Consider the following 18,058-nt stretch of genomic DNA (forward strand, 5'->3'; position numbering starts at 1 on the left):
GGATTTTTTCTAAATAAAGCTTTCATCCCTTATAAAATAATTCTGTTGTCTTTATTTTGCATATGGATCAAACATTTTGGGTGAACTTTCAATGTCAGGAATAGGAGCTTGCATGTTTTAACGCAAATGTTAGATATGATGCTTACGTTTAAACTATTTTCCTCATTTTTGATTTTGACAAGATTTATGGTTTAATTGGGGAAGAAGTAAAACTTTGATGCCATGACTTGCAGAAGTCATTCTTATAAAGGTAGTCCTACAGTATGTAGTTGATTACATACGACTGCATATATTATATAGCATTACATTGGAAGATGCAACATCATTGAGGCACTAGTACAAGTATTCTTACAAAGAACCAAAGTACAAATTGTAAATACACACTACATCCATAAGTCCTAAGAAGAGAAATGTGAACATGATTCCATTCGCTAGTACCAAGGTTTTCACACTTGATGCAGGCTAATGCAGATGTGGGCAACGAGGACCATCTCTGTTTCTGGTTTTCCTGCCTTAGAAACATCTGGCCTTAACTTAATTTGCCCTAACTTTAGCGCCATCTGAAATTTCAGCTGCATTTCTTGAGAAGCGCATGAATGTCGGCTGAAGACCGTTCTCGTGTCCTTATGTGAAAGGTTTTACTGTGATCTAATCTATGAGTGAGCCAGTGTTGGTGTGTACAGCCACTTGGCTCATTTAGCCAGGGCGGCTGCTGGAAACAGACGCCTGCATGTGCACTGGCCCTCCAGGACCGGAATAGCCCACCCCAGCTGTAACAGGTGAAAGCAGTGAAGCCGGTTTGGACAGGTGAACAGGTTCAGGAAGACTGCGCAGGTGTGCGGCTGCATTCTGCATGAGCTGCAGGTGTTCAGTGGCGCAAGCAGGGAGATGGGAGAGAACGGAATTTCAGTTTTCCAGGTGTGAGGAATGCTGTTATTAAAATTTTTCCCATTTGTCTGAATGTAAAGAACCTGCTTTAGAAAAATGAAATGACACCTCCTCCAGGCGCTCAAACAAAGTGGATGATTACTGGTGAAGTCACAGACTCAATTGGAGGTTCAAAGAACAACAGCGAGATCCATTGATGCACAGTGACCGTACTGGAATAATACCGTCTGTTGTGAACTGTCATTTTCACTCGAATTTTATCATCGGTGTAATTTATAATCATCATCTTTCATATTGTGACACCAAACCTATACCCCCACAATATCTTTTTTTAGAAGTCATCCACTTCTGCCAAATAAGGATGTGTTTGCATTTCCTTCAAAAACAACAGTGAAAAGAGTACAGTTCGTGGGAGTAAGAAGGACATTTAATTAGTAAGATTCTTCCTCAGTGGATAAAGTGCTGGTGTTCATCAAACAATCCTCTTTGTATATGATTTTTCGGACATAATTTGTTGATTTAGAAGCCATGGAGGACTCCGGGGTATCAGGGAAGAGAAAAGGGGAAGTACATTGGAGTGGAAATGACAAGCAAATATCTCCGGTCTACGAGGCTGTTTCAGTTGCTTTGCTGTCATGTAAAACCGCGGTGAACGGAGACCATCCAAACTGCAAAGTACAAACTGTCACCAGCGTCTAAAGCCTGTTCACACACTGTGAAAACGAGACATTTTTTTTTTTACCCCTTCAGTATTTTTACCAAAAATATATGCGTGCAACCGAGCCAAGATACAAGTGTGACCTCACATGTCACTCAAATCACAAAACCCATGAACCCATCTTTGCCATCTGCTCACAGCTCTTCCTGTTCATGTCATACACTTCAGCGTCCTCGCCTTCACGCGCGCAGTTGGTCCGATGTGTTGCTGATAAAACTGGTTGAAACTTGTTCTCAGCAGTGCACAAACCACAGCGTCACTACTACTGAGAAACAACAGGGGCTGGGCTGCAGGCATGGCGGGCCAGGCACGCGGCCATTTCACATGCAAGAATTCACAAGGAAAGGGCCAAACTTGGTACTTTCTGAATGGGAGGTCCATACTGCTGAGTTGCCTGTACCTGGGCCATTCATTGAACAACTGGGACAAGGTTTTTTTTTGGAAGGGTGTGACTCCCTGGGGTGAAGTCGACACCTCGGCGTGTTCCTTTCGGAAGGAGCATCGATGGGCCTCGGCAAAAGACTGGAAGCCTAAAAATGTCTCATTACTACAGCGGAATCTGATTCTGTACAGTCAAAACAATTAACCGTGTGGAAATTGTAAATAGCGCGATTCACACACTGCCAGTACATGCGTTGCGTGTCATTAAACTTTACGTGCTGTTTCAAAGCATTTAAACAATTGTCCTCTTGTGTTTTTTGTGTGTTGCAGCACAAAATAATAATTTGTTAGAACTTCACACGCCACGTGCTAATTAAGTCTCACATGGCTTGCAGATAATATGCATATATATGGTTTGTCACATTCAAGGAGGCAATTACGCAAGACGTGTAGTGGCTGTTCAGCCATCTTTTTCTTCACAGACGTCTTTCTCCTGAAAAAGAAATCACAAGATTAAAGGTTAATCCATACATTTTTAAAGGAGCAAAATAAATTTCCTTGATTTTCTAAAGGTACTTTTACTTAAAAGGAGTCATTTAAAAAAAACAGTCCAAAACAAATCAAAAGTTAGCCCTAACACTCCTGTTACACTACTGGAGGGTGGAGCTACAATATGTCATTAGTGATAACCAATCAACCAATCATTGCTGACATTGAGCCACTCTGTATTTCATAATGCACATGACAATCTTTTGATTGGTCCATACAATCAGGAACTGACAGCACATGATAGCTCCACTCATTATGGCGTCCTTGACCGCAAACTTTCCCATCATTAGTCCCATATGAAGCAGAGAGCGGAAAGCGGAGAGTGAATCCATTGCCAAAATGTCACAGTTGAAAGGGTGTAATCCACTGGGCGTTAACACTGCCTGTGAAAGCAGCTCAGTCTGTCAGATGCTGAGGTTACTGATTTTCTCCAAACCGCACTTCATTTTCATACCACCACACAGTGTTTTTTTTAGAACCCAAACTCCGATCCATAAATGCCATGGGACCAGAACCAGTAGAACAGAGGGGTTCAGTTACGTTTAAATGGCTGTTGTCACAGGAGATAAAACGGGCATGGGTGGGGGGGGGGGGGGTTCTCAGGCCCAACCACCACTTCTCATTCTCTGACTGATTTATTCTCTCACACTTAATCTGCCCTGTTACCCCCCCCCCTCCAATTTCTCTGAAGAATCACACTAAATCCACACAATAAATGAACAATGCCTGATGTTTGCTTGGTTTGAATCTCAATCCCCTGAATACCTACAGATAGCCTTCAGTCTAGTTTACAAAAGCATGTCAGCCATCAGCAGAGAGGGTCTCTACACCTCACTTTCTCTCTTCCCATCCCTTCATCCCTTCTTCCCTCTCTTTCAGAAAGGCACTTACCTCGTATTTCTCCTCTTCCTTCTCCTTCTTTTTCAGCTCTCCCTCCACTATGCTGAAGAACTCCTTCTCCGCCTGCGCGATCAGCTCCTCGGCGTTCTCCTCCCCGTGCGCCTCCTTGCCCTCCTCCTCCTTGCTCTGCTCCGAGCGGCTCCGCTCCTTCAGGCGCATCTCCCGGTGCCGGGCTTCCAGAATCTTCTCCCGCTTCGTCTCGCGCTCGAACATCTGAACTCGGGAGAGACAGAGCGGGCCCGTCAGCCCATTCCCACGGGCTGCTGACTGAGTAGCGCTCTGAGCCTAGTGACAGCGCAGGGGCCTTCGCTACGTTACGCTGCGCGGTCTCCAAACAGCGGGCAGCGTTTTGCTCTCCTTTGGAGAGCATGCTTTGGGTGGCAGTGCAGTATAATGGTTAGGGTAGGTTGCAGGTTCGAGTCCCACGTAGGGCACTGCCGTTATGCTCTTGAGCAAGGCGCTTCAGTGTATATCGGCCTGTACAAGGAGATAATACATAGAACCGTGCAGCTCAGGATGAGCATAAGCAAAATACCATCTGCTTGCACTCAGAAGCAGTAGGTGATGTATTTAGGAAGTAGTGTGACACCATACAAAATCACCCCATCCCCAGCTATAATGACAGTGTAGTTTGGTGTGCGTGTGTGTGTGTGTGTGTTTGAGTGTGTGTGCATAAGTGTGTGAGTGTGTAAGTGTGTGTGTGTGTGTGTGAGTGTGTGCGCGTGTGTGTGTGTGTGAGTGTGTGTGTGCGCACGTGTGAGTGTGTGTGTGTGTGTGTGTGTGTGTGTCTGTGTGTGAGTGAGTGAGAGTGTGTGTGTGTGTGTGTGTGTGAGTGTGTGTGCGCGCGCGTGTGAGTGTGTGTGTGAGTGTGTGTGTGTGCACGTGTGTTTGTGTGTGCGCGCATGTGCGTAAATGCGCGTGTGCATGGGGCCTCACCGCGGTGGCCAGGGCCTTCTCGTTTCTCTGCAGGGTGCACAGTCCTGGGGAGATCTCCAGCAGTGTGGCTGTGCCCAGCTGAGAGCCACAGCCCAGGAAGCGCCCGTTATCCTGCACCCTGAGACTGAACAGAGCCTCATCACACACCTACACACACACACACACACACACACACACACACACACACACGCATTCACACACACACAGATTAGGAACGGAAGACGAATGTGCATTTTGCCAATAAGATTCATGCTCAGAGAATCTGAAAAGATATGCTTTTATCATCAAGGTCAAGGTAAATATATGGTAATGTTACAAATCCATGAGTTACTCAGAGCTGGAGAAAGTACAAATTAACCAATAGCAGTAAGACTGTAACTATGTGTTCAATATGACTGGATACACATGGCAATTGCACCCGGCAACTGATCAGGACCTGAACCCGAATCGATCAAAACCTGTTCCAAGATTCCATTAACGGAACTACTGTACGCATGCATTGACCTGAATGCACACTCCACCTACTTTCAGACTGAGGGTGGGATCGTTCTGCTTGAACAGGAAGTCCCACACATCCAGAGTTCCGTCCATTTTGACGGTGAAGAACACAGAAGGCCTGACTGGACTCCAGCAGCCGTCTGTGAGGAAGGCCATGTGGTACCTGAGGGAGAACAGGAAGCACCTGTTATCCTGGCAACAGAGCAAGAAACCCAGGCACGTGCAGTGCTCACATACTCAATCAATGGCAAACTCAATGAAAGCTTTTATAAAACAAAAGATAATTCATACAAATTGTTTTTAAAAATTGTAAATATAAAAACAGCAGTAAAGCGGCACTTGAAAAGCAATGTGCGTTTTCAACCCTCCATACAAGTCACAGTTCTGTATCTGACAGTCTATAAGTAGTTCTGGATTTGAACTGTAACTGAAAAGCTACAAGTGTGATTCCACAGGCGTGGCCTAGTGACGGTAACCATGAGAACAGAGTTACTCAACCCCACCTGCCTGAGCAATATTTACAAATTCCATAAGTCTTAAAGGGATAACCAATGTGTCAAACAAGTAGGAGCTCGCTGAGGTTGGAAGAGGATGCGAACATCCCACCAATCACTGCTTTCGGTAGTATCACTAAATTAATATGAATTGGCTGAGAGCAAATACTCGTTTGCAGGTAAGATTTTCTGCCTGCTCACCAGTTGTTGACATAGCAAACTATAAACTCCTGAAAACAAGCAGGCCCCAGGGGTAAATTAACTCTCTCTCCCTCTGCTCTTTTTTGTAAACATTTAAACAAACAGCTGTTAGAAGCGAAGTCTCTTCGTTGTACTGAGAGATAATACAGAAGACTGGGCCTGGGACTGTGAAGAAGCAGATATTACATTACAGGCATTTAGCAGACACTCTTATCCAGAGCGACTTGCACAACTTTTACACAGCATTTACATTGCATCCATTTATACAGCTGGATGTATACTGGAGCAATGCAGGTTAAGTACCATGCTCAAGGGTACAACGGCAGTGTCCCACCTGGGAATCAAACCTGTGGACCATTAGGCTATAAAACCAGCTCCTTACCCATTATACTACACTGCCGCCCCAAGACTAATTAAGACTAAACCACCCTTTCTTTGGTAGGCTTTGGTACAGTAACGACCAAATAAAACAGTTGTTAAAACACTCTTTCTCCCTCCGCACTCCCCACCCCCCCCCCCCCTCCTCCACGCACTTGGTCCACATAATGGAGGACTCCTTGATGTCCTCGGACCAGATGCGCGCGGTCCAGTCGGCCACCGTCAGGAAGTTTTTGGGGAAGAAGGGGTTCCTCTGCAGGGCGTATATGGGGCCGTGGTGGCCGCTGTAGGTGCAGACGATCTTCTCGGCGGGGGTCTTGGCCTTGCGGTTGCAGGAGACCACCAGGCCCTGCTCCGTCCCCACCATGAACTTCGTGGGCTGTGCGGGACAACCCGGTCAGAAAGCACAGAAGCTGTTCGCTGTCAGGGCCCGGTATTCAAATCTTACTTATATTACTTTTTTGCGAAATAAGACAAAAAGATTGCCAGCATTTAGGAGGTTCTTGTTCCCTTGAGCTACACTATATGACCAAAAGTGTCTGGGGATGTTTTTCATGGATTGGGCTAGGCCCCTTAGTTCCAGTGAAGGCAAATCTTAATGCTACAGCATACAGTTACATTACAGACGATTCCATGCTTTTATGGCTGAATGGAAGCAAATACCTGCAGAAATGCTCCAACATCTAGTATAAAGCCTTCCCAAAAGAGAGGAGTTTTAAAATATAGCAGCAAAGGGTGAACCAACTCCATATTAATGTCCATCATTTTGGACGAGATGCTGGATGTCAGGTGTCCACACACTTTTGGTTGTGTAGTATACCTTTCAGGGCAGCAAACTGTTATGAGGGGATAATTTACAGACTGGGCTCAATTCAGAGCTGCCAAAAACCCCAAGCAGTGACAAGATCCTACTTGCCCAACAACTTCAAGTATAAAGCATATAAATATTTCAGACATGTTCAGCATTTAGAAGAGAGTGCTGGTTATTTCCTGTATAATTCGCGTCACAGACACAGCCAGACAGCCTCACCATGGTGGGCTCAAACTCCAGGGAAATGGCGCCCAGTGCGTTGTCCAGGTTCCCCTTCTTGCTGGGGTCCAGCACCAGCCTCTCCGTGGGCTCGCTCAGTTTTCGGATGTCCCACCACAGGACCTGAGGCAGAAAGCAAAAAAGAAGGTGTGTGGGTGTTCTGGGCCAGGTATTCTGCATTCGAGAACCTCCCAGGTTGGCCATTTGATGCCTTGTACCTGTTTTCAACCTACTGTCTGTCAGCTGCCAGGACCGTATTCTTTTTCCAATAAATGTGAGCCGTGCTAATAAATCTATCTTCCAGTCAGCAAGCGCACAGCAGCCACCAGCTGCCCAATGGTGCCTCCCTATGGACACACCTAACAGTCCGAGTTGCATTTTGTAACATACGACAACAGCCTGGAACACAAAGGCTCTGAAAGCAAAAATAAATCAGTAAGTAAGCAAATAAGCATGTAAATAAGTCAGTAAGTAAGCAAGCAAGCAAGCAATTAAGTAAGTCAGTACGTAAGCCAGCAAATCAGTAAGTAAGCAAGTACACAAGTAAGCAAGTCAGTAAGTAAGCAAGCAAGTCAGTCAGTATATAAATAATCAAGTAAATCAGCAAGTCAGTAAGTATGTAAGTACGTATATAAGTAAGCAAGTGAGTCAGTACGTAAGTCAGTAAGTACTGCAAAGAGTATGGTTGAATCTGGCACTTTGCCTTTCCTAGTGTGAGGCTCTCTTGGTTCCCATGGCGACAGCAGCAGCGGCGGCGGTGCAGGGAGGCTCACCTGGCCGTCGGTGGAGGCGGAGAACACATCAGTGCCCGTCTTTGACTGCAGCCAGATGACCTTGTAGACGGGGTCCCTGTGACTGTGCTCGATGGTGGACGTCTCCACGGCCTGGCTACCTTTACGCGTGTCCCAGTACGCTGTCCAAAATAGAAAAACACACCTCCGTTCTGAAATGAACCATGTTCTTTGGTTCTATTTTTATGCTTTTGACTCCAGGTAAAATTCACACTGCAAAGGACATAATGCAAAAAAAGCACATAGCAACAAAGAACTTCGCACCAGACTTAAAAGAGGTGCTTAACCCGTTCAGCTGTGAGATCACAAATATTACATTACATTACAGGCATTTAGCAGATGCTCTTATCCAGAGTGACTTACACAACCTTTACAGTCCTGCATAATATGTGATTAGAATGTTCTTAAATGAACATTCTAACGCTAATGGTGACTGAAAGCAATGGAATTCTGGAAAAAAATTACAAAATACATACTCGTCAATGGGTTAAAGAGGTGCAACCTGCCTTGCCTTCACAGCAGTGCGTTGTGGGAAAGGCTGAGCGGCCTGAAGGAGGACCCACCTATCTGTCCGTTGTAGCAGCCACCGACCAGGACGTGGGAGTCTTTGGGGTTATACTCCAGGCAAATGAGAGGGGAAACAGGCTTAACGGTCATCTCTGGCTTGTTGGGGCTCTCTGAGGGAGTAAAATGTTCAGGATGCAGTCACAAACAAAACTCTCGACAAAGTAAAATGGTATATAAGTAATTAAATAACGATAAAGTTGTGCTCCAAAGATGAGGGTGGGGGGTTGGTATAGGGGTGAATATTTGTATGACACATAGGGTGAGGGGAAGGGACATCACTGGGTAAGTGGGCAGGGGCTCTGTTTAGGAGGACTCATTATAAATGATAATGTGCAAATGTAAAAGATACTGATGTGTAAACTATGTACTCTGTTTAAAAAAAGAAAAGAAAAAAAAAAGTTGTCCTCCGAAGAGTGGTGGTGGGGAAAAAAAATAATATATATATATATATACAAAACTCTCAACTTTACACTGGCTGGACACTACCCCTTGCTCTGGAGCCAGTTAACTTACATTACCAGCCCTTGAGCAACTTAGACTTTTCCGTATTTTTACACCATAAACCTTTTCGTATATTTACACAGATCCATTTACTCACCCAGATATATATAGAAGCAAATTCAGGTTAAGTACCTTGCTGAAGGGTACATGGGAAACAAACCTGTAACTTTTAGGTTACAAGCCCAGTTCCGTAAGCACTATACTACTCTAAGGTGTTGCGTGAACATAGCAGTAGAGGCTGATGTGCAGGGTTACACACAGATTCCCAGGCCTGAAAGGGTCAAATTCACCAGGAATTGTAGTGGGTGCTAATGGACCAGTGCTGGCAAACCCAGGTCTTAAGAGGCACAGGGCCTGCTGCTCTTTGGTTCAAGTCTGGTTTTTTGGGTCTAAATTGGTTGTTGATTTTGAAGTGAAAACAAAAACTGGTAGACCCTGCTGCAGTCCAGCATCACGGTGGGGAACTCCAACTCTGGAATATGCCCCCCATACCCCCCAGTGTGGAAAGCGCTCACTGGTATGGACCCTACCCCCCATGCCCCCCAGTGTGGAAAGCGCTCACTGGTATGGAGGCTACACCCCATACCCCCCAGTGTGGAAAGCACTCACTGGTATGGAGGCTATACCCCATACCCCCCAGTGTGGAAAGCGCTCACTGGTATGGAGGCTATACCCCATACCCCCCAGTGTGGAAAGCGCTCACTGGTATGGAGGCTGCCCCCCATGCCCCCCAGTGTGGAAAGCGCTCACTGGTATGGAGGCTATACCCCATGCCCCCCAGTGTGGAAAGTGCTCACTGGTATGGAGGCTGCCCCCTGTGCCCCCCCAGTGTGGAAAGCGCTCACTGGTATGGAGGCTGCCCCCCATGCCCCCCAGTGTGGAAAGCGCTCACTCGTACCCGTGTCCCAGATGTAGGAGTCCAGGCTCATGTCGGCGGCGGCCCGCTGGAACTCCAGGGAGGAGTACGCCACGGCCAGCTTTCGGCTGCCGTCCGGGTGCCAGGACAGGCCCGTGGCGGTGCGCTTGATCTCATTAGGGTCTCTGCACAGAGAGAGAGGGAGAGAGGGGGAGGGGGGGGGGAGAGAGAGGGAGAGAAAGAGAGAGAGAGGGAGGGGGGATACAGGGAGAAAGAGAGGGGGAGAGGGGAGAGGGGAGAGGGAGGGGGGAGAGAGGGAGAGAGAGAGAGAGAGAGAGAGAGGGGGAGAGGGGGAGAGGGGAGAGGGGAGAGGGAGGGGGGAGAGAGGGAGAGAGAGAGAGAGAGGAGGAGAGGGGGGGGAGAGAGAGAAGGGGAGAGAGGGAGAAAAAGAGAGAGACAGGGAGAGAGTGGGGGTAGTGAGAGAAGAGAGAGAGCTCAAATTTAAATGTCAAAAATCTCACTTTGTATATTGTGGAAGACTGTGTATGCTAAAGGGAGCAGAGGAATCACGTGTGTGTCTGTTTGTGAGCAGTTAGATGGAAGTTTTTTTGCATGCCTGTGAGATAAAGATGTTCTGTTCAGAGCTGAACCAGCGGGGAAGTTGAAGAACGTGTATGTGACTGAATCAGTCTAGAATGTGATAAGGAAGTTGGCTGACCTCAACACTCACGTGAATGCGGAGTATATAACCAAGAAGCCTGTTTCTTATCTGGAGAGAAGCACTAAGAAGATGTATTGTGTACTCATACAGACTCTTTATTTCCACAACAGTTTCAACACGCTTTCATTTTAAACCATTTAAAATTTGCATACTCTTAATTTCCTTTTTTAAAGCGTTCTGTTTCATTCCTTTCCTTTATACAACAGTGTAAAACTGTCATTTCTAAAGAACTTAGAGAGAGAGAGTGGCAGAGAGGGTGGGATACCCTCTACTATACTTTATGTACATTGTAATGTGTTTTTAAAGGTTTGGCAACAAGTTCTGAAATTGAAATACGTCATGTCGATAAAGCATTTGGAATTGAACTGAGAGAGAGAAAGAAAGTGAGAGAGAAAGACAGAGTGAGAGAGAGAGAGAGAGAGAGAGAGGGAGAGAGAGAGAAAGAGAGAGCTCCTCCACAGTTCACAGAGGCAGCCACCTGAATACGTTGATGGTCTTAGCCCAGGGCTGCTCCTCACAGTCCTCCATCTCCTCACTGTCTTCAAAGTACTCCTGGTAAATATCTATGGCGTTGTTCTGCTTGATGCAGTGCTCCATGTGCTGTGGTCAGAAAGCAGGGAAATCACTGAGAATCACTCAGTGAGACACAGACGTCCCGGCTATGCTATGCTAATTACGCGACTAATTATATGTGGGGCTGCCAGGTGAGGTTGGCACTGGCACATATGGGTTCAGTACCATACCACGGGGCCCATCCACACACTGGAACAGTGCCTTAACAAATACCAGACCATGGGGCCCATCCACACACTGGAACAGTGCCTTAACAACTACCAGACCATAGGGCCCATCCACACAATGGACCAATGCCTTAACAGATACCAGACCACAGGGCCCATCCACACACTGGAACAGAGCCTTAACAGATACCAGACCATGGGGCCCATCCACATACTGGAACAGAGCCTTAACAGATACCAGACCATGGGGCCCATCCACACACTGGAACAGTGCCTTAGCAGATACCAGACCATGGGGCCCATCCACACTCTGGAACAGAGCCTTAACAGATGCCAGACCATGGGGCCCATCCACACACTGGAACAGAGCCTTAACAGATACCAGACCATGGGGCCCATCCACACACTGGAACAGAGCCTTAACAGGACAAGTCACCCGGCAGCCCTAACGTTGCTGATTGTGAAGCGGCGTACACACACTGCCCAGCTGCATGATGGTGTTGACGTAGTTCTCGTCCTTCTCCACTTTCTTGCGGAAGCGGATGGTCTGCTCCATCTCCTGGGGGTTGACGTCCTTCGGCCAGCCGCCCTCCACGTGGTTAATCCCACGGCTCTCCGACTCGTAGCGCTCCGTGTTCACCTGGGAACAGAAGACGGCGAAGGAAGCGTGTCGTTCCCGCCAAGCGAACAGGCGACCGAGCGCTCATATGCTCTGCAGGAAAAGCCCCTGATACCGTTGACACAAGACATCTGCACCGACAGCGACTCCCCTGAGAATGCAGCGATATGCATTTGTGTGCTTCGATTACTGCCAGGCTGCAACACGAGACCTGCTGCAATATCGCCTTGTGTTTACCAAGATCCTCTCTGCAGATCGGTGACTTGTGTATTCAATACACTGTATTGCCATCTGTGCTTTGCGTCATCTCCACCAATGAAAAACCAGGAAAAAAGAAAACCTATTAAGTCAAAGCGTGGACATTACTTTTTCTTTGTGTATGGTCTCAATTAGATTTTTAAAAAATAGGGAATGGAACTGGTTTATGAGGTTTATGGCTTTGCATTCATGCTCAGGTCACACAGAGGACTGACACGGGACCGCACCCTCCTGACACAAATGCACAGCCTTTCATATTTCCACATGCATCGGTTGCTTCACGCCATGCTCTGTGACAGCACGGGCATACAGCCACGCAACACTGACCTCATGCTCGGACATCTCCTGAGCGCACTGTAACGGCACGTCGCAGGGGTCCCGCTCGATGAAGTTGGCCGCGAGAGAGGGATCGGGGAGGATGTCCACGTGCAGCTCCGCCGGCCGGTCGGAGAAGTTGCACTGCCGGCCAAACTCGCTGCGCTTCTTCGTGTACACATACACAATCTCCATCACGACTACTGTGGGCACATACGGGCGCACTATTGTGTAAATGCTAAATTAAATTTCCCTGCAATGTCTTAATGTTAAAATATTACGAAATAAACAGAGATCGTGGTGTAAGTGTTGACAGTATCACAGCTTATAATTGTTGTTGCTGCTGCTGTTGTAGCCAGTTGATACCCTCTCCAGGAGGCCTACATGGAATAATAGGCTAATCAACAATGAATGGATAACTCATTGACAAAGTTAAAAAATTAAAAAACGGAAGATTTTTAGTAAAAACTGCTGTTAGAACAGAAATACTACATGAATCATTCGATACCACGGATTTGTGTAAAGCAACAAACCTTAACCAGACTTATCTCACACACTTAGCAATTAAACTTATTAGAGGCGCGATAAACGTCAGGGGAAAAACGTATGTTTTGAGTGGAAGCAACATTTGTGTGCATCCTACATTTAACTTTGCATACAAGTTACACCTGACTTTGCTAGTTAAATGGTAGCCAACCCAAGATGGGTTAACTAAGCTAGCCAGTCAACATAGTTATCGCAGCAAAGAAAGCAGTGGATTGTACGGACCACGTAACAATTGAATCGAGTGATTTCATTTAATTATAGAATTCTGCGAAACTCCACTAACCAGGTATGTATCACGATGGCGATGGATAATCAAATGAACATTAATATTCATTCACTAAGCGGGTATTTCTGTCGTCTTACCGGATTGTTTCCCCAAACATTCAGACAGTTTACCGTATCATAGCAACAGCTCCCCCTCCCCTTTCAGCTCCGGCAGGGTAAACTCGTCGGTGGAACCTAAACCAAGCTAGGGGCTGGCCAATCTATTTACCGTAAATTATTTACAGACACGCGTTTCTTTGAAAAAAAACAAACAAACAAAAAAAACAATGAATATATCGGTTTTTTGAGACACATAGAACTTGGAAAAAATTGAATATGACGTAGGTTACAGGGAACTACTGACAAAAATGTAATGGCACTTTCGCACACTGACCAAGAAAAAAAACCCTCACCTACCATCTGTTGCGGTCATAATTAATCAGACCAGCAGTCATCTGTTTTTATGCCCATATGTAATTCGTAAAATTCTTACGCGGGATAAGAAAGATTTCTTGGACACGGTGTCTTTTTTAGAAGTTACCCCACGGCAACAAACTAAAACACAATGTAATGGCATACTGATATAACTGTTATAAGTGCACAACGAACCATATTTGTGCCCATAGACCTTGTTTTATGCATTTGTATGTTACGTATTTCTCGATAATGAACATTCATAATAACGTTTAATATCCGGCCAGTTTCCGGAAAATTCATGTGTGCGCACAATTCGTGCACGATGTCCCCCAGCAACATCGCGTCCCCTGCTAACAAACAGCCTCCCTCATAACAAGACATCAAATAGGCTATTCTACCATCCAACACAAAGGCCACTTTAGAGTGGACATACATTGTTCTGAAACACAGAAAGGACATAGAGTTCTAGGCTGTTCTCAAGCGAGCATCAATAAATGTTCAGACATGGTCAGTTTGGATACACATTCTGTACAACATTGGAATTTAACAAAATATGTCACTATTTCTGCCATGTTGTGTTCCCCCTCCTCTAACAATTCTTTTATTATACACACCACTATAAATAACCAACTTGCTCAATCCTGGCCTCGGCTGATCGGAAGTAGATAATACTCCGGTTTAATCACCCTTTGTGGGGGCGGACATGAAGCAATACAGCATAAAACCAATCATTTGAAAAGTTGCCGTTGTGACTTGTACCCCACTACCTCCGTAGCTATTTACCCTAAATCAGGGGTGTCAAACCAAACTCAAGGTGCACCGCAGTGTCTGTAGGTTCTTGTAGTTTTCCTTTCAATCATTTCCCAGTTTAGGCCTTGGAAACAAGGTGCTTGGATCAACAACAACAAAAAAATCGAATTGGGGACTTAAATTATATATATTTAAGTGTTAAATCAAATCAAAATACAACAGACACGGTGGCTCTCCTCTTGGCTGTGTACAAAGACATGACGCAAGAGGGAAAATGTAAGTAAATTAGTAAGGTTGAATAGGATTCTGTTGGGAGAAGCGTCTCATAAGCTCATCAGCGACCTCTGCCGGTGAGTCGGAAACCTATAGCCTGCTGCTTGATAAAAGCCGCACTCGAAATGAGTCGGTACCATCGGCCTGTGCGTGTTCAGCGTGCGGATAGCGGTGTGAAAAGGAGCAGCGGCTTGACGTCACGTGTTTCGGAGGTGAGCACGTACTTGCCTGGCTTTCCCAAATTGATTACGATGAATACTTAATCACTATCAATTTGAACTGGTTCTCTGGACAGCACTGGCGTGGCTGGTGAATACAATCAGACATTCCAAATTGGAGGGAAAGGGACAAAGAAAAAACAAAAACACCAGACAGAGAAAACTGCTATTTAAAAGTATTTTATTACCATGATTTATTCCCCCCCTGCATGGGGGCTTCAGTATTATACATAGAAACCAAGCACCATTCTCAATGGCTGTAGACCAAGCTACATTGAAACAACCTTACATGCACAGGACAACCAAACTACCAAAACAAAATGAAACAAACCAAAATAAAAACAAAAATGCCTACATAATCAACCATTTTTAGAATATGAATTTTTTTTTTGTTAATCATAATTTCAGGGGTGGTAACACGCTCAGTACCCCCCCCCCCCCCCCCCCCCCCATGGAAGACGTAATATTAGTCATCCCTGTCAGGGTGAGACCGGATTGGCGTCTTGTTCTTGTCTTTCCCACAGGTTCCCAGACAGGAGGCACAGCTCGCTCGCAAGATGGACGTGCTAGCGCTGTATTCAAAATTGCGCTACGAGGTGACATTTTTTTCTCTTCTCTTTTTGGGGGTGGGGGAGTGACCCTTGAAACGGTGGATTGAAAACACAAAAGTCACAGCCGTCTGGCTCCAGTTCTCACTCATCAGTAGGCTGATCTCCAACCACTTCTGGCACATTGGAAAACAAAACATTTTTTAAAAAAGACAAAAAAAAATGTAAAAAATAAACTAACTAGTCTTCTGGTCATTATCATACAATTTATGTACATGAATCAAGACGGGACGACAAAGATCGTTTTAGCTTCAAAAGGAGTGTTAGGAATTTTCAAAATTTTCAACTTCCAAGAGCCATAAAAATAAAAATGAGTTGATCACATCAAATAATTAGACTGTGCAGGGCTCAGCAGATTTTTTGTATTTTTTTTTTTTAAGAGCAGGTAAACTGGCTCAGAAAGTCTCGGTAATGCACACACTCGTGTCTGATTTTCGAAAGGGAATCAATTGCCTTTCAGAATGAGGGGAACACAGAGTATCCCATTAACCCTAGAACATAATACTACTTCTGTTACAGCTGTGGAATTTCTGGCTTGGAACCCCACCCTACTCATGAATATTCATAACGAGGCAGCGAATCAGAGTGCACCGAACTTCATCAGCGGCAGAGTGAGACTTTGGAATAGTGAACACACAGGAGGCCATCGCCGCTGGAATGGCGGACTGGTGTGGGGTGTGAATTGGAAGACTTCTTGGGGTGTTTTAATGGCTTTGCTCCTGCCTCAGCTGTAAGGGAACACAGTGGACAGCGCTTTTGTGCTTCAGGGAGATTCAGCTGCGGCTCAACAAGAGGAAGCGCTGCACTGGAGCTGAAATGTATGGCCGCTGTGGTCGGAGGGATTTGAAGGGGAGTTCAGTTCAAGCGTAATCCGTTTAAAGACAGTGTTCAGGGCACGGCACTAGTCGTTCCCCAGGTCGTCTGAGGGCCGAGACTCTGGCAGTAAACAGGTGGTTTGACTCGGGTACAGTTACTGATCAGTGCAACGCTACACGCTGGTTAACAGCTTGCGTGTTCGGTACCACTAGCTGATGAACGGAATAATAGTACTGTGAGGTACAGTATCTGCACTGTGACTGGCATCCTTCCCCATGTTAATCTGTTTACAGCTTGGTTTATCCCCTCTCCCCTCCCCTCCCCTCCCCTCCCCTCCCCTCCCCTCCCCTCCCCTTCACGTGCCCAGAACTAGTGCTAGCCTTATCGGTGGAGGCCTTCAACAAACGACCATGCTTGTAAATGCGACTTCACCCAGTGTTAACAACCCACCAAGTTTTAAACAAACGAACGCTCACAAACGAACGACCAAACAGTCAAAAACACCTTTGGATACGGACAAGATACGAAGTATAAAATTCTAACAGTCACAGAGCTAGTTAGTTTGATGGAGAGAAAGGGGGCGGGGCAAGGACACAGAGGCACAAAACGAACATGCTTTTGCGGGATTCATACACGAACTACCGCTTCAAAAGAAGTTTCACTTACACGAGAGGAATTTTCAGTGTCTGAGTTACTTATTTAAAGGAGTCACAAAATGTTGGTTAGTTTTCCTTAAAAAAAAAAAGTTCTTATTACACCATCACAAATCAAAAATGTTCCATGACATAACACAAGTGTTATTCATGGTCAAGAACCTAAAAGGCTTTAACAATGTTTCACTAGCAATAGACAGGGAAGTCACTGCATACACGGTCAAAGGCAGTAAGAATGGCTCAAGGCTCCAGTGTTCTTGAGAGTTTTTTTTTTTTGTTGTATTACAGAATGTTTTGGCTTGAGTAAAATGTTAGCTACTAGGTGTGGGCAAAAATCCGATTTCATTCCACTAAGCTGACACACTGTTACCTGTCTGTGAGAACAAGGACAGCAAAAAACAAAACAAAACAAAACAAAACAAAACAAAACAAAAAAAAAAAACAGTTTTTCCTGAGCATTCTACTCTCAGGAAGACTTATTAGACTTCTACCTAATCTGTTAGGATGACCTATTACAGCACTACTACTGTCATGTTCATGAACCCGTTAAAAACGAGAGACAGCGAACAGGTTTATATAAAGTTTGTGTGACTGCTGTTTGAATGGTCAGCTTGACTTGGTGAAGATTGAAGGCTGAGAACCTTACACCGTCTGGACCGTTGGGGGACCTCCCCGATTTGAGGGTGGGGGGGGGGGGGGCTGCGACTGAACGCGCCACTCTGGGGTATTTCGCCGGGGGAAACCCCCCCCTGCTTCCCCACTGAAACTGGAGGTGAAAGGGAGGTCGGGGTCAGGGGGTCACGGTTCGTGACGCGTGCTGAAGGAGGTTGCTTGCGTCGCTCCTCTGGGATGGAGGGGCGGGGTGGGGGAAGGGAGAGGAGGAGGTGGAGGAAGAGGAGGACGTCTATGCCTGGAAATCGTTCCCGAAGTGTCTGATCTGGTCCTCAGTCATAGACAGGTAGGTGGCTCTCATGCTGGGAGAGTACTAGAAGAGAGATGGGAAAAACAGGTGATTACTTGCACACGCATACACTCACACTCACAGACACGCACACACTCACACACACATGCACATACATAAACACACACACACACGCACATACACATACACACACACACATAAACACACGCATACACTCACACTCACAGACACGCACACACTCACACACACA

At 46.0% G+C, this 18,058-nt stretch overlaps 2 protein-coding genes across 5 annotated transcripts in view; both read right to left on the reverse strand.

The window, feature by feature from the left end:
* Nucleotides 1-29: 29 nt before the first annotated feature.
* dnai2b (dynein, axonemal, intermediate chain 2b) lies at nucleotides 30-14,201 on the reverse strand. Of its 3 annotated transcripts, none has more exons than XM_035403195.1 (13): nucleotides 14,183-14,201; nucleotides 12,354-12,544; nucleotides 11,628-11,789; nucleotides 10,888-11,009; nucleotides 9,731-9,873; nucleotides 8,328-8,441; nucleotides 7,747-7,886; nucleotides 6,974-7,096; nucleotides 6,099-6,322; nucleotides 4,898-5,033; nucleotides 4,373-4,519; nucleotides 3,428-3,649; nucleotides 30-2,480 (listed from the first exon to the last, which is right to left on the reverse strand). In XM_035403195.1, exons 2-13 carry the CDS (start codon nucleotides 12,534-12,536, stop codon nucleotides 2,448-2,450), a joined length of 1,749 nt encoding a protein of 582 aa, XP_035259086.1. In that variant the 5' UTR covers nucleotides 12,537-12,544; nucleotides 14,183-14,201; the 3' UTR covers nucleotides 30-2,447. The 3 variants fall into 3 exon arrangements, with proteins under 3 accessions (XP_035259086.1, XP_035259085.1, XP_035259084.1); XM_035403194.1 differs by lacking the exon at nucleotides 14,183-14,201 and adding an exon at nucleotides 13,251-13,333; XM_035403193.1 differs by lacking the exon at nucleotides 14,183-14,201 and adding an exon at nucleotides 13,171-13,297.
* A 772-nt stretch (nucleotides 14,202-14,973) lies between these two features.
* Nucleotides 14,974-18,058, reverse strand: part of ttyh2 (tweety family member 2) — a 73,209-nt gene continuing 70,124 nt past the window's right edge. For both annotated transcript variants that reach the window (XM_035406903.1, XM_035406905.1), the window contains one exon: nucleotides 14,974-17,871. In XM_035406903.1, the coding sequence (XP_035262794.1) occupies nucleotides 17,791-17,871 (81 nt within the window). In that variant the 3' untranslated portion in view covers nucleotides 14,974-17,790. The remainder of the gene's footprint in view (nucleotides 17,872-18,058) is intronic.

The sequence above is a fragment of the Anguilla anguilla genome, chromosome 2 (assembly GCF_013347855.1).
Source record: "Anguilla anguilla isolate fAngAng1 chromosome 2, fAngAng1.pri, whole genome shotgun sequence".
Classification (NCBI taxonomy): Eukaryota; Metazoa; Chordata; class Actinopteri; order Anguilliformes; family Anguillidae; genus Anguilla; species Anguilla anguilla.

What these genes read in the sequence shown, in the direction of transcription:
- dnai2b (XM_035403195.1), bottom strand. Translation starts at nt 12,536, where the DNA reads ATGGAGATTGTGTATGTGTACACGAAGAAGCGCAGCGAGTTTGGCCGG. An exon ending in CTCCTACATCTGGGACACGG is followed by an intron (nt 8,442 to 9,730) that starts GTACGAGTGAGC and finishes TTACTCCCTCAG; the next exon opens with AGAGCCCCAACAAGCCAGAG. An exon ending in CCGCCTCCACCGACGGCCAG is followed by an intron (nt 7,097 to 7,746) that starts GTGAGCCTCCCT and finishes TTTCTGCCTCAG; the next exon opens with GTCCTGTGGTGGGACATCCG.